The sequence below is a fragment of the Cherax quadricarinatus genome, chromosome 41 (genome assembly GCF_038502225.1).
Source record: "Cherax quadricarinatus isolate ZL_2023a chromosome 41, ASM3850222v1, whole genome shotgun sequence".
Taxonomy (NCBI): domain Eukaryota; kingdom Metazoa; phylum Arthropoda; class Malacostraca; order Decapoda; family Parastacidae; genus Cherax; species Cherax quadricarinatus.
In genome coordinates this window covers 15,762,562-15,779,620 of record NC_091332.1, presented here as the reverse complement: position 1 = coordinate 15,779,620, position 17,059 = coordinate 15,762,562, and the positions used below count along the sequence as shown (strand labels likewise).

At 37.2% G+C, this 17,059-nt stretch overlaps 1 protein-coding gene across 1 annotated transcript in view; it reads left to right on the top strand.

The window, feature by feature from the left end:
• The window catches only part of LOC128695972 (zwei Ig domain protein zig-8-like), a 586,753-nt gene that overhangs the window by 567,536 nt on the left and 2,158 nt on the right, over positions 1-17,059 (top strand). Inside the window, exons 8-9 of the mRNA XM_070093033.1 lie at positions 4,489-4,578; positions 12,854-13,045. Coding sequence (XP_069949134.1) covers positions 4,489-4,578; positions 12,854-12,999 — 236 coding nt within the window. The 3' untranslated portion in view covers positions 13,000-13,045. The remainder of the gene's footprint in view (positions 1-4,488; positions 4,579-12,853; positions 13,046-17,059) is intronic.

Below are 17,059 nucleotides of genomic sequence, written 5' to 3'. Positions count from 1 at the left end.
AGCTGTGTGTGCATGTAGCTGTGTGTGCATGTAGCTGTGTGTACATGTAGCTGTGTGTACATGTAGCCATGTGTACCTGCACAGTTCTAACAAATAAAATAGCTGGAAACATTGCTGACAAAAATATATCTCAATTAAAATTAATCTTATATAATTCCATTGATTTTTTCATCAAGTGAACAAAAGTTAAGGCAACTTAAGTTGGTAGTTTCCACTTCGCCTTCAACTCGCTGCATTAAGTTTTCATAGTGTGTTTTTTCCTCAGTCCTCATTAACAAATTAAATTTTTACCTGAGGGGAAAATTTTGTAAAAGGAATATTACGTTTGTAATTTATTGTGTGTGTGTGTGTGTGTGTGCGTGTGTGTGTGTGTGTGTGTGTGTGTGTGTGTGTGTGTGTGTGTGTGTGTTTTAGTTACCATTTTGTCTTAGGCACATGTCGATTAGTGTGTGTGTGTGTGTGTGTGTGTGTGTGTGTGTGTGTGTGTGTTTTAGTTACCATTTTGTCTTAGGCACATGTCGATTAGTGTGTGTGTGTGTGTATGTGTGTGTGTGTGTATGTGTGTGTATGTGTGTGTGTGTGTGTGTGTGTGTGTGTGTGTGTGTGTGTGTGTGTGTGTGTGTGTGTGTGTGTGTGTGTGTGTGTGTTTTAGTTACCATTTTGTCTTAGGCACATGTCGATTAGTGTGTGTGTGTGTATGTGTGTATGTGTGTGTGTGTGTATGTGTGTGTATGTGTGTGTGTGTGTGTGTGTGTGTGTGTGTGTGTGTGTGTGTGTGTGTGTGTGTGTGTGTGTGTGTGTGTGTGTGTGTGTTTTAGTTACCATTTTGTCTTAGGAACATGTCGATTAGTGTGTGTGTGTGTGTGTGTGTGTGTGTGTGTGTGTGTGTGTGTGTGTGTGTGTGTGTGTGTGTGTGTGTGTGTGTGTGTGTGTGCGCGCGCGTGCTTGTGAAATTGTATAAAATATTACTCTACGATATAACAAACGTTCTAAATGATTTATTCAGTTGAAGCCAGAATAATGTGTATACAATAAACAGTAAAACAGAAATTAATAAAACCTCCCTCTTAAGTTTTTCATTAATTTTTTTCTTGAGTTGCTTAATTATTGATGTTTCTCCTCCTTGGCTATTTATTGATGTTTCAACTCACTATTTATTTATTAACTCTAGAGAATTAATTCATTAATTTTGTGGATGTGATTTACTACCAAACATGAACTTAATATCGTAGATAATCAAGGCGGTAAATTTTCCCTGTCCTGGGCCAATTAAAGCACCCCAATACGTTAACCCCCACCAACTTCCCCCCTTCAATCTCCCCCTCCCCTACCCCGACCTTAATCCCCCCCTTATCCTGCTCCCTCCCTCTTCCCCATTTAATCCCCCAACACAAAAAATATGTAAACCTTGCCAGCGATGCAAAATAAAATCAGTGTTTTATACAACACTAAACTTTTCACCTCTGTTGTTTTACCTCCAATTTTCCTCTTAAAACAACTTTTTTTCAGAATTCTACTCCACCTCTTCTTCCTGCTCCACTTGCTTCTACTCCATCTTCTACACCACCACCACCTTCCTACTCTTGCTCCAGCGCCTCCTACACAACTTCCTCTCATTCCTCCTGTTCCACTTCCACCTACTTTTCCACCTCTTCCTCCTCCTCCTATTCCACCTCCAGGAGAGAAATGGTGTAAAATATCAATATGATGGAAAATAGAGGTACAAATGTAAACAAAATCCTTTAGTGACAACGTTTCGTCCGCACAGTATGCTTCACGCGACATTTCTCTCTCTTTTTCCATCTCTTGCTACTCCAATTCCTATTCCTAATTCTGAATATGAAAAAAAGATTACATGCAAAAAAAAATCTGATCAAACAATTACCAACTGGTATTCTTTTACTTCCATATTTGTATAGTTGGATTAAAAAAACCACAAACTCAATACTAGCGGCAGAGCTACAATCAACAAATGTGGATCCCCGCGTGAAGAGTACCTTGAAGCTCTATGAAGGGCTCCTGACCTAGAGAATTTGAACTGCTAATCTCTTCCTTGGATAAAACCTGATTGCTACCCACCCTTCATGCTCCCAATGTCCTGTACTACCCATACGGATTTAGCGATTCCTCACAAATATAATAGTGGATGTGGATTAAGCTTCCTAAATATCTTAAGCATCTTAAATATGTTTACCCACGTTGGTACATTTTTTTCATCTCACATCAGGAATAAATACAAACTTACTGACAAGCAACAGAGGTATATTCACCAACTATAAAGATTCCCACATACTGTACGTGTCTTATTATTAAATTGCATACCATCAATAATATCGTTTGTATTTCCCAAATAAGTAAGGAGTTTACTTGTAGGGATAAACAACACATTTAATTAAATACGTTCAGTTATCAAGTAGAACAGTACAACATATTTTTCAGTAAATAATTTTAACATTTGAGTGCAAGCTTTTCCCGGTTTGATTGGCATAAGGCGAGGCCTCTCGTTTTTACCAATGTATTTATGGAACAAATGATTACTGAACTGTGTTCAATTAAAGTCATCGGGAGAAAGCAATTAAAATAAATTAGGAATGTTTCACAAGTGACGTGGTCTTTGTTGAGAAAAAATACAATATCATCTAAAATTACAGTTTGAAATGAGAACCAAAGCTTTTTTGTTATTTGTTGTTGCGATTATTGACAAAATTAGAATCAGATGGAAACAGAAATAGATGAAAGGTGAAACAGTTCAGAGCGACACGTTATTTACAGCGAAACGTTGTTAAAATAAATAGCTGATATATGTATATATGTCGCGCCGAATAGGTAAAACTGGTCAATTAGGAAGAACTCATTTAAAATTAAGTCCTTTCTAAAAATTTCTTATGCGTCTAAAGATTTTTTTTTCATTTATGTTAATGTAAAAAATAATAATTTTGTACCAAAAGAACCTTAGAAAACTTACCTAACCTTATTATAACGAGCAATTTATTTTAGCCTAATGTAACTAAATATATTTTAGATAAATTTATAATAATTTAATAATAAACAAACACAATGAAATATTTTTTTTGTTAAGTTTAGAATATTTTTTCTGAAAATACTGCATATGCAAATTTTCACTTGCCTTACTTACTTAAATAGCGTTGCTATTTAACCCAAAATCGCAAGTTTTACATTATATATATATATATATATATATATATATATATATATATATATATATATATATATATATATATATATATATATATATATATATATATATATATATATATATATATATTATAAATATATATATATATATATATATATATATATATATATATATATATACATATATATATATATATATATATATATATATATATATATATATATTATAAATATATATATATATATATATATATATATATATATATATATATATATATATATATATATATATTATAAATATATATATATATATATATATATATATATATATATATATATATATATATATATACACACACACACACACACACATGGACAGGCTGGATGCGTGGTCCAGCAACTGGCTCCTAGAATTTAACCCCGCCAAATGCAAAGTCATGAAGATAGGAGAAGGGCAAAGACCGCAGACGGAGTATAGGCTACGAAGCCAAAGACTGCAAACCTCACTCAAGGAGAAAGATCTAGGAATGAGTATAATACCGAGTAAATCGTTCAAGATTTTATACACTGTGTACTTCAGGCCCATACTGGAGTACGCAGCACCAGTTTGGAACCCACACCTGGTCAAACACGTAAAGAAATTGGAGAAAGTGCAAAGGTTTGCAACAAGGCTGGTTCCAGAGCTAAGGGTAATATCCTATAAAGAAAGGTTAAGGGAAATCGGCCTGACGACACTGGGGGGATAGGAGGGTCAGGGGAGACCTGATAACGACATACAAAATACTGCGTGGAACAGACAAGGTGGACAGAGACAGGATGCTCCAGAAATGGGACGCAGAAACAAGGGGTTACAATTGGAAGCTGAAGACTCAGATGAGTCAAAAGAATGTTAGGAAGTAATTCTTCAGCCACAGATTTTTTAGGAAGTGGAATAGTCTGGCAAGCGATGTAGTGGAGGCAGGAACTATACATAGTTTTAAGACGAGGTATGATAAAGCTCAAGAAGCAGGGAGAGGGAGGACCCAGTAGCGGTCAGTGAAGAGGCAGGGCCAGGAGGTAAGTCTCGACCCCTGCAACCACAATTAGGTGAGTACAATTAGATGAGTATACACACACACACACAGTGGAGGCGGGAACCATACATAGTTTTAAGGCGAGGTATGATAAAGCTAATGGAGCAGGGAGAGAGAGGACCTAGTAGCAATCAGTGAAGAGACGGGACCAGGAGCTATGACTCGACCCCTGCAACCACAAATAGGTGAGTACAAATAGGTGAGTACACAAATTCATACATACGTACCACATAAATTACTAATGAAAAACGTTTTTCAGAGTCGCGTGCCACTATCATCGGACCTGAATACGTAAAGGCAGGGAGCACCATCAACCTGACCTGCATCATCAACCAGGTGAACATGCAAGGTAGGTCAGCCAGCCAGGTAAGCATTAACGCTCCATAAACACACAAGTATGGTATGATAACGGGAGGGTAACAGTAATGGTATACAATGCCGACAAGTGATAAATAAGATACATGCAGCACTTGGCTTTACCATTTCGGTACAGATGTAAAGATGTTAAATTTGGAGAAAACAGAAGGCTGAGAGTGTCGAAGACTGAGGGACTGATTACTTTGTCTTCTACCACCTGTTGCTGCACCATCAAATAACCTCTGTAATGAGCTGATAAACTGGTCAACGAAACGTTTTCACAATATTTCCAGATGCTTCACAAAAGTCTCATTTATCAAAATAAGCACAGGCATCAGCCGAGAAAGGAGAGTCAATGGTGGGCAGATATCCGCTACTCCTGGAACATATCTGTGTTAGAAAGAAAAACACAAGTCAGATAGCGTATTTATTCCTTTGTCCCCATTTTCCTGGAAAACCTGATCTCCCTCGGAAAAAGTTCCAGTGCATGCGAATACATTCAAGGATACGTAATATAATAGCCAGATGTAACCAAGTTAATTAACAGATTTCGAGAATTGAAGAGGGTCTCGGAATAAATAATATACCACAGTGGAAATATGAGAAACCTGAGTGCTTTCATGAGCTTACACACACACTTCAGGGAAATAGGATGAAGAGGCAGAAGAAGCATATTTCTTATGTTAAACACAGAAGTGATACTTCACTCAAAGGTGACAACTCACCAGGTGAGGTACCACCTTAAATTTGAGTCCAGGTATCCAAAAACTTGACAGTTTTACAAGTCCGGAATATTGTTCTTAATCATAAAGGGAAAAATATTTTTCACAAAAATACAGTGTGCGTTCTTAGACAAAACAATTTGCCTTGAATTTTACACATGTTGGACAAATGTATGAGTGAGGGAGTTTGGATTTTGGAGTCACATTCATGGAGTGCGCCGGTGAGCCTAATGCAATGCTCCTCCATTATTATGTTTTTTGAGTTGGCCTGAAATGTTTCATCTGAATTACCTATATACAACTTGTTTCTTTTCTTATTGGCTCGATATAATTTTAATCCATTTAGAAGTTGGAGTGTTTTATTGGATTTTTTTACTATTATTTACTCATGAAACTGTGGATCAATAGGCCTGCTGCAGTATACAAATAGGAAGCGCCTCATCCAGGAACACCAGATATAGTACTGACAAACAGAGACTGTGACATCTTTCACTGTCGTATATCTCCTGGTGGAAATGTAGGATCTGACCATATCCCTGTTATAATACAACTACAAACTTCTCCATTTAGAATACCTATAACTCCTAAACCCAATCTTAACACCCTAGGATTTGACCCCTTCAGGGCATATCTGGGTGAGGATGAAATTGTGTCTTTGGAAAATCTACCTTCCAGTGCAATTGATGATGCAATCAGGTCCCTGCACAATCGAATAATTGAAGCTACCAATGCAACTTGCCAATTAGCTTCCACAAAGATATACCAACAATATAAACCTACTAGAGAAATTAGAGACACTTTAAGAAATTATCAAGCAGAATGTCGAAGGCATCTTCAAACGCGACAACCACCAGTAGCTACACTGCACCGATTGAGGCACGAATTAATTAACATGATTAGTCAACACAAACGAGACATATGGAAATTTCTAGTTCTTCAAGCTAATCAATATAAACGTGAACCAGCAAAATTTTGGAGTATGATCCGACAACTTTTAGGAGGAAAGCACAAGGTTCCTAACTACCTAGTTCATACCTTCACTGATGAGGATGATGAAGATGTTGAAATTAAACTTGACGATCCACAGGACCAGGCTAATTTGATGGGTGATGTATGGGAGAAAATTCTCTCTCACAATAACAGTCGTCAATTTAATAATAATCATTATCAGTTAGTAAATGAATGGAGAGATGAGAACTTGGATGATCTACAACCACTACCTACCATCGATACTTCAACTCTTGAAGATACCCACCCGCTTACTAGACCTATTACATTACTAGAGATAAGTCAGGTTATTGGAAGAATGAGAAATAGAGCCCCTGGCCTCTCTGGAATAACAATGAAACAAATAAAGTACCTACCTAGAAATTGCAAACAGTCCTTGGTAAATATCTTTAATGCCATCTTGGCCTCAGGACATTTTCCAGTTGTTTTTAAGACTGCTAGGATGATCTTTCTTGCTAAGCCCAATAAAGACATCCACCAACCTGGGAACTATAGACCTATATCTTTACTTGAAGTCACTGGAAAAGTTCTTGAGAAAGTCATTTCCAACAGATTGAACTACTATATGGAGTTTAATCACTTGTTTACTGAAAAACAATTTGGCTTTAGATCACATAGAGGTACCAATCATGCAATAAATGTTATTTTTGACACTGTAGCAAGTCTAAAACAGCAGGGCAATCTTGCCTTAATTGCCACCAGAGATGTTCATAAAGCTTTTGATAGCTTATGGCATGATGGCCTTATATACAAACTCATTGACCTACCAGACCATAACTGGACTTTTCTCAGAGTAATTTATAATTTCTTAACTCAAAGAAAAATCATTCCCACCTTTCATGGCAAGTCGACAGAACCTTTTATACCGACGGCTGGTGTCCCACAAGGTTCTTGTCTCAGTCCACTTCTGTTTAACATTTATGTGAATGACCTTCCTCAACCAGAGTTTAATGACACAATTGTGACACAGTTTGCAGATGATGTTATTCATGTCGTCTCATCAACTCCAGTAACAGGAAAATACAAATATGAGAGAGTCATAGAAAAAATGAATATTGAACTTCGTCGAACATCTAATTGGGAGAAGAAATGGAGAATTACGACTAATCCTGACAAGGTCCTTGTTAGCACGATAGGATGTTTTGCATCAACCATCGAAGATAAAGGGGGTATCTCCATCAGAGGTACACCTGTAGCCATTAGAAACCCTAACAAGATCTTGGGATATGAAATAGACAGGCTGCTCCACTCAACATCTCATGTAACTAAAAAGGTCAACACAGCCAAAGCCGGTCTTAGCAGACTCTTTCGATTCAATCAAGCCCCTCAACATGTCAAAAAACTTCTGTATAAAATGATAATAAGACCTATATTCGAATACCCTTGTGTCCCAATGTCATTAACAACAAAGACCAACATGCTACGGTTACAAAGGGTCCAGAATAGAGCTCTTCGCTTTATTACTGATACCAGGAGGAGAGACAGAGTTAAAATGGCAGATTTACACACACAACAAGATATCACTGCCATAAATGTACGCCTTGACACCCTAAAAAAGAAACAACTTTATACAATGCAAGAACTATACATGCCAGATAGAGAACATCCTATACAAGTGATAAATACCACGGATTACACCATCAATACTCCGCCTCACAGGACTCAAAGAATGACTCTCCCACAGAGGGTTCGTCGTTTTATTCATAAAGATGATTACCCTCGACCCATGATTTTGAGCAACTTACCTGATGAAGAAGATTGGATACCACCAGAACCCTTCTATGTATACTGAGAAAATCATCGCCCCCAATTAGGGAGACATCTTAAATAACTTTCTAATGTAAAATTATGCTATTGACTATTGTTGGACACCACCATTAAGAAGCTATTGTCACGAACTTATAAACTGGCCAGAAAATTATTGCCTTTCTTGTCGTATAAATATCCGTTGTGCAATCGCGAAAAAAAAAAAGCAATTGCAACTTGTATAACTACTACCAATTCAGAGTCATGTACTTATATACCTATTATATCTATGTGACTCTGATGGGTTAGTATTATACCCCTTAAAGAATATCTTATCAATTCACATACACTTTTTAAATTGCACCAAAGTGGTTGGGCCACTTACCTTTTATATCCTACCTCTCCCCCCCTCCCACCCTTTTCCAATAATTCCATCCTTACCCATCCTTCTTCCTTACCCATCTTACCAAAGCTCTAGTCATCATAACTCGAATATATATATATATATATATTTTTTTTTTTCAACAAGTTGGTCGTCTCCCACCGAGGCGGGGTGACCCAAAAAAAGAAAGAAAATCCCCAATAAGAAAATACTTTCATCATCATTCAACGCTTTCACCACACTCGCACATTATCACTGCTTTTGCAGAGGTGCCCAGAATACAACAGTTTAGAAGCATATACGTATAAAGATACACAACATACCCCTCCAAACTGCCAATATCCTAAACCCCTCCTTTAAAGTGCAGGCATTGTACTTCCCATTTCCAGGACTCAAGTCCGACTATATGAAAATAACCGGTTTCCCTGAATCCCTTCACTAAATATTACCCTGCTCACACTCCAACAGATCGTCAGGTCCCAAGTATCATTCGTCTCCATTCACTCCTATCTAACACGCTCATGCACGCTTGCTGGAAGTCCAAGCCCCTCGCCCACGAAACCTCCTTTACCCCCTCTTTCCAACCCTTTCGAGGAAGACCCCTACCCCTCTTTCCTTCCCCTATAGATTTATATGCTTTCCATGTCATTCTACTTTGATCCATTCTCTCTAAATGACCAAACCACCTCAACAACCCCTCTTCTGCCCTCTGACTAATGCTTTTATTAACTCCACACCTTCTCCTAATTTCCACACTCCGAATTTTCTGCATAATATTTACACCACACATTGCCCTTAGACAGGATATCTCCACTGCCTCCAACCGTCTCCTCGCTGCTGCATTTACCACCCAAGCTTCACATCCATATAAGAGTGTTGGTACTACTATACTTTCATACATTCCCTTCTTTGCCTCCATAGATAACGTTTTTTGACTCCACATATACCTCAATGCACCACTCACCTTTTTTCCCTCATCAATTCTATGATTAACCTCATCCTTCATAAATCCATCCGCCGACACATCAACTCCCAAGTATCTGAAAACATTCACTTCTTCCATACTCCTCCTCCCCAATTTGATATCCAATTTTTCTTTATCTAAATCATTTGATACCCTCATCACCTTACTCTTTTCTATGTTCACTTTCAACTTTCTACCTTTACACACATTCTCAAACTCATCCACTAACCTTTGCAATTTTTCTTTAGAATCTCCCATAAGCACAGTATCATCAGCAAAAAGTAACTGTCAATTCCCATTTTGAATTTGATTTCCCATAATTTAATCCCACCCCTCTCCCGAACACCCTAGCATTTACTTCTTTTACAACCCCATCTATAAATATATTAAACAACCATTGTGACATCACACATCCCTGTCTAAGACCTACTTTTACCGGGAAGTATTCTCCCTCTCTTCTACACACCCTAACCTGAGCCTCACTATCCTCATAAAAGCTCTTTACAGCATTTAGTAACTTACCACCTATTCCATAAACTTGCAACATCTGCCACATTGCTCCTCTATCCACTCTATCATACGCCTTTTCTAAATCCATAAATGCAATAAAAACTTCCCTACCTTTATCTAAATACTGTTCACATATATGCTTCAATGTAAACACTTGATCTACACATCCCCTACCCACTCTGAAGCCTCCTTGCTCATCCGCAATTCTACATTCTGTCTTACCTCTAATTCTTTCAATTATAACTCTACCGTATACTTTTCCTGGTATACTCAGTTAACTTATTCCTCTATAATTTTTACAATCTCTTTTGTCCCCTTTCCCTTTATATAAAGGGACTATACATGCTCTCTGCCAATCCCTAGGTACCTTCCCCTCTTTCATACATTTATTAAACAAAAGTACCAACCACTCCAACACTATATCCCCCTCTGCTTTTAACATTTCTGTCATGATCCCATCAGTTCCAGCTGCTTTACCCCCTTTCATTCTACGCAATGCCTCACGTACCTCCACCACACTTACATTCTCCTCTTCTTCACTCCTAAAAGATGGTATACCTCCCTGGCCAGTGCATGAAATTACCGCCTCCCTTTCTTCCTCAACATTTAAAAGTTCCTCAAAATATTCTCGCCATCTACCTAATACCTCCATCTCCCCATCTACTAACTCCCCTACTCTGTTTTTAACGGACAAATCCATACTTTCCCTAGGCTTTCTTAACTTGTTTAACTCACTCCAAAATTTTTTCTTATTTTCATTAAAATTTCTTGACAGTGCCTCTCCCACTCTTTCATCTGCTCTCCTTTTGCACTCTCTCACCACTCTCTTCACCTTTCCTTTACTCTCCATATACTCTGCTCTTCTTATAACACTTCTGCTTTGTAAAAACCTCTCGTAAGCTACCTTTTTCTCTTTTATCACACCCTTTACTTCATCATTCCACCAATCACTCCTCTTTCCTCCTGCCCCCACCCTCCTATAACCACAAACTTCTGCCCCACATTCTAATACTGCATTTTTAAAACTATTCCAACCCTCTTCAACCCCTCCACTACTCATCTTTGCACTAGCCCACCTTTCTGCCAATAGTCGCTTATATCTCGCCCGAACTTCCTCCTCCCTTAGTTTATACACTTTCACCTGCCTCTTACTTGTTGTTGCCACCTTCCTCTTTTCCCATCTACCTCTTACTCTAACTGTAGCTACAACTAAATAATGATCTGATATATCAGTTGCCCCTCTATAAACATGTACATCCTGGAGCCTACCCATCAACCTTTTATCCACCAATACATAATCTAACAAACTACTTTCATTACGTGCTACATCATACCTTGTATATTTATTTATCCTCTTTTTCATAAAATATGTATTACTTATTACCAAATTTCTTTCTACACATAGCTCAATTAAAGGCTCCCCATTTACATTTACCCCTGGCACCCCAAATTTACCTACTACTCCCTCCATAACATTTTTACCCACTTTAGCATTGAAATCCCCAACCACCATTACTCTCACACTTGATTCAAAACTCCCCACGCATTCACTCAACATTTCCCAGAATCTATCTCTCTCCTCTACATTTCTCTCTTCTCCAGGTGCATACACGCTTACTATAACCCACTTTTCACATCCAATCTTTATTTTACTCCACATAATCCTTGAATTTATGCATTTGTAGTCCCTCTTTTCCTGCTATAGCTTATCCTTCAACATTATTGCTACTCCTTCTTTAGCTCTAACTCTATTTGAAACCCCTGACCTAATCCCATTTATTCCTCTCCATTGAAACTCTCCCACCCCCTTCAGCTTTGTTTCACTTAAAGCCAGGACATCCAGTTTCTTCTCATTCATAACATCCACAATCATCTCTTTCTTATCATTTGCACAACATCCACGCACATTCAGGCTTCCCACTTTGACAATTTTCTTCTTATTATTCTTTTTAGTAATCTTTACAGGAAAAGGGGTTACTAGCCCATTGTTCCCGGCATTTTAGTTGACTTTTACAACACGCATGGCTTACGGAGGAAAGATTCTTATTCCACTTCCCTATATATATATATATATATATATATATATATATATATATATATATATATATATATATATATATATATATATATATATATATATATATATATATATATATATATATATCAACGCACCAGACAGAAACAAGCCGGTATATATAGAGAAAGATCGAGTCCTACTGACATCGATCTTTCTCTGTACATGTGTGTGTAATATTAATATATATATATATATATATATATATATATATATATATATATATATATATATATATATATATATATATATATATATATATGTGTGTGTGTGTGTGTGTGTGTGTGTGTGTGTGTGTGTGTGTGTGTGTGTGTGTGTGTAGTGCCGAATATGTAAAACTGGTCAATTAGCAAGAAGTCCTTTCTAAAATTTTCTCTTATACGTTTAAAGATATATTTTTTTCATTAATGTTAATGTAAAAATTTTTAATTTGGCACCAAAAGAATCTTAGAAAACTTACCTAACCTTATTATAACAAGAGCAATTTATTTTAGCCTACCCCAACTAAATATATTTTAGATTTGTTTACAGTAATTTAATACTAAACAAACACAGTGAAATATATTTTTTTCGTTAGGTTCAGAATGATTTTGGAGAAATTACTGCATACACAAATTTTCACTTGTCCTATATGGCAAGATGAACGTTGCTATTTAAGCCAAGATCGCAAGTTCTGCCTATTCGGCACGACATATATATATTAGAAACAATGTCAGAGATAAACACTTATGCAAATACAGACAGGGCATTTTAGAATTTAGAGAAAGATAAAGAGAGGAACCACTCACACCAGTACCTACTTGAATATAGGTATTAATACCAACTTTTCAGACCCTCACGCCAGTCCTCTTTCCTCCGCAGGACTAGTCTACTGGTACCACAACCGAGATATCTTGGATTACGAGGGACCTGTGAGGATCAGCACGAGGGAGGAGCAGGAGGCAACCACCTCACACTTGACCATCAAGGAGGCTTCACCTAAGGACTCCGGCAACTACACCTGCTGACCCACGTCTGCACACCCGGCCTCAGTCGTCATCAATGTCGTTGAAGGTAAGGATGGCCTGCGGGCTGCAGGTAGCAACAGCCCGGATAATCATATGTTCAGCGATGAAGTTTGGTCATAGTCTATGTTGAGGGGTAGTAAGGTGGGTGAGTATGTATGGACGAACGGTTGCAGGTATTCTTAAATTGCTTATGTATGGAGGAATGACTGCAGGTACTTCTAGATTGTTTATGGAGGAATGCTTTCAAATGAGAGAGAGAGAGAGAGAGAGAGAGAGAGAGAGAGAGAGAGAGAGAGAGAGAGAGAGAGAGAGAGAGAGAGAGAGAGAGAGAGAGAGAGAGACAGACAGACAGACAGACAAAGAAAAAGAGAGAGAGAGAGACAGACAGACAGACAGAGAAAGCTCGGTATGTGACGTATTAAGTGAAGGATCGCCGCTCCTTCCACTTAAAGCATTTATTTTTAATAATTATTCAAATCATGGGAAAACTCTAAGCCTTTAATGATCATTCAGACTGACACTCCAAAAATATATGAATAAGGAGCTAAATCAAAATTATCCTAAGCACCATGTTTTTTCACTTTTCTTAAATGGCTATGTTATCCTCAGTAAGTAAATGTGCGGCATTAGTAGGAAACATTTTACTGAAGATGTGTAAATATACCAAGCGTCTACATACCATAAAAAAGGTAGAGAGGTGTAATTTTTTATTTAATGGTTTGTATAAGCCTTTTTTTTATTTTCTAATATAGTTATAATCAAAATATAATGTACAATATTATTATTATAATTATTCACAGATAACCCGAACACCTGAGACACAGTTATGACAACGTTTCAGTCCGACTTTGACCATGAACTAGTCAATTAACTAGCTAATGGTCCAAGTCGGACCGAAACATCGTCGTAAGTTTGTCTCGTAGGTGCGAGTTATTTGTGTACAGCCTAGGGCGGGGTGGGCAACGCTTAGCACGCTTGCCAAATCTGGCACACCAACGACTTTCTTTCCGGCTCGCTAACCTCTGGTCTCATCTCAAAAAACAAAAAAAAAAAAAAAAAAAAAAAAAAAAAAAAAAAAAAAAAAAAAACTGCGACATTTATCACGTATCCGTTCCAAGAAAAGCGGGGATATAGTCCCCATGTGTTTCCAGAGATTTTGTATCAAAGATGTGGCCGACTTTGGCACGCACACTTAAAAAGGTTGCCCACCCCTGGCCTAGGGACTTGAAAGCTATGAGGTTTCACCTGAGTAGCTATAATGCCTGGGATCAAGAGCCCCTCCCCTGCATTAAGGCACCCTTGCTCCCAATGAAGGGTATAATTGCAACAAACTGATAAAACGCTGAGTGGAGACAATATTATATTGTAATATAATTTTGATCTTTAAATTCCAGGCTTTTCAAAAAAATATATTTTAGTTTAACCTTTATTTCTATAATTACAACAATTACAGACGTGGTTGACTTCACTGACATACTGTATAGAAAGCTGCTGGTTTTACAGAGCATTTCGAGCAACTTAAGAGGCGTGTGAGTTTCCCTGTCTCCTAATATCATGTTTATTTTTTCCCTATAATCTACTTTGTCCGTAATTACTATCTCATTTGCTTTCTTTGATTTCGTAAGATGAAGTCTAGAATCCTTTCTTAATTCATGGTATAACTTAAAAAATCCTTGAGGACAAATGTGTTGCAGAGGTCTGAGCAAAGCTCAGACCTTTACAGCACATATTAGAAGACTGGGGAACTGACGTGCCTCTTAAAGTCCCCAGTGTCCTCCAGGATGCCACCCACAACAATCGGCTAACACACAAGTATATACTTACTGTTAGGTGAACAGGGATAACAAGTGTAAGGAAACATGCCCAACGCAATACCCGTTCCAGCAATCGATCCTGGACCCTCAGTATGTAAACTGAGGACAGTACCAACTAAGCCACAAACACCCAAATGCGCAGACCTAATATCCACTGTACTTTAGCTATACACATGCACTTAGGGATATATGCTAAGATACTAATAAATGTCGATTAGCATTAATGGATGATATTCCTGGAATACACAGTGTTCTGATTTTAAATTTATGGACATTATTTATTTTTACTTCGCCAAAACACTTACCGTCCCCTCGAGGGAGGTGCCTTGATGTCCGTAGTGGCTCCTGATCCAATAAATCGGACTCTTCCTCCCTTTTCTTGGATAAAACTTGATTTTTTCGATTCCATTTAGAGGTTTTATCGTTCCCCATGAATGTAATGATAATTATGCAGAGGACTTGCAAGGAATTGTGCTCTTGAGAACAGCTTTAAACACTAGCAACACTCTTGGCATCTCTAAATTCATCTACGAGTTATCAACACTGTTTGACGGTGTTGCCTCGGGAAGCTTGCTACACAATGGTTCCCAGAGCTCATTGTAGTTTTTTCATCCATCACTTGGGTCTTGAGACATACGGCGGGACCCACTAGTGGAAGTAGGTCAACCACATTACGTGGACCAAAGACTAGCAATACAGTTTGTAGAGGATCGGAGACTGTCGAGTTGATCCTTTGAAAGAAGTCTGACTATGAAATGATATGTTCCTTATGCATCCATAACCATCCTGTCAAAGGACTACAGAAGCAAATAGTGGGTTCAGGGACTGAGCCCCAACATTTGTTAAGCAGCTTACAATGATAATCAACTATTTATTCATATCAAAATAACAGTAATGAGTTCACACAGTCATGAATTTAATCACAAAACATTACATTGCAATTAAATGTGGCCATGACTTCATTAAGAGTAATTTAGAATTGGTAAATTTTGTATATGTTTCCAGAATGGCTGGCAATAAGCCACTATAGATAAAGGACTTCGACATTCTTAAATATTTCTGAGTAATCTATCTCAATTCGAGAATTCTTCTGAGCCCTTAAACTTTAGTGGACACAAGAGACGCTCAGGCTTTTGGTTCCCTGGAACAAAATACTTAAGTTTCAGTTCATACACAGCTGTAAACGTTAAATAAATTAGATCTGAATAGCATACTGCAGATAATATTTTAGGAAAGACACGTTGCATAACAAACTTTCACTGGGGCAACGTTTCGCTCAGTTTGATGTTTACTTTGTCAATGAGCGAAACTTTAGTCAAAATAAACGCTTGGTTTGCGCTGTTCTGCTTGTTCAGAACTGCAGGACCCTTACGGGTTTATCGCTTGGTTATGATTATAGTAATCTGCAACATGTCTTTTTCTGTACTGAACCGAGTTGCCTGATAACCCAGGATGAACTAAGTAAGTCGTTGTAGGGGGGAAAGGGGGGGGGGGGGGAGGAGGGTTAAAGCTGCTTCAATGCTGAACGGTTTTTGATTCCAAGAACTGAAACTACCCTCCCTTTCCTTGACTCACATCTGATTGTCACCCCCATCCCCACCCCTTCCATATCCCTGGTACTGTGTCACTCATATAATTTTAGGTCTTACTCACAGTAAGACCTAATTAACTTCGATCATTCACGAATGCTCTATATCCGATATAGTTTTCTAATATATATTTTTTACACTTTCTAAATTATAACCAGTCTAAATGCTTTCTCATTGAAACTACATGTTATATTTTTAGTTTTATATGTAATATATTCATAAAACTTGTGTGTAGAGCGCAATAACAGTGCAAAAGTTAGTTTAGTAACATTATTATTATTATATATATATATATATATATATATATATATATATATATATATATATATATATATATATATATATATATATATATATATATATATATATATCGTGCCGAATAGGTAAAATTGGTGAATTAGCAAGAACTCAATTAAAATTAAGTCCTTTCTAAAAAAAATTCTTTTATACGTTTAAAGATGTATTTTTTCATTTATCTTAACGTAAAAAAATAATTTTGTATCAAAAGAACCTTAGAAAATTTACCTAACTTTTTAATAGCAAGCGCAATTTAATTCAGCCTAATCCAACTAAATATATTTTAGATAAGTTTACAGTAATTTAATAATAAACAAACACGATGAAATATATTTTTTTCGTTAGATTCAGATTGATTTT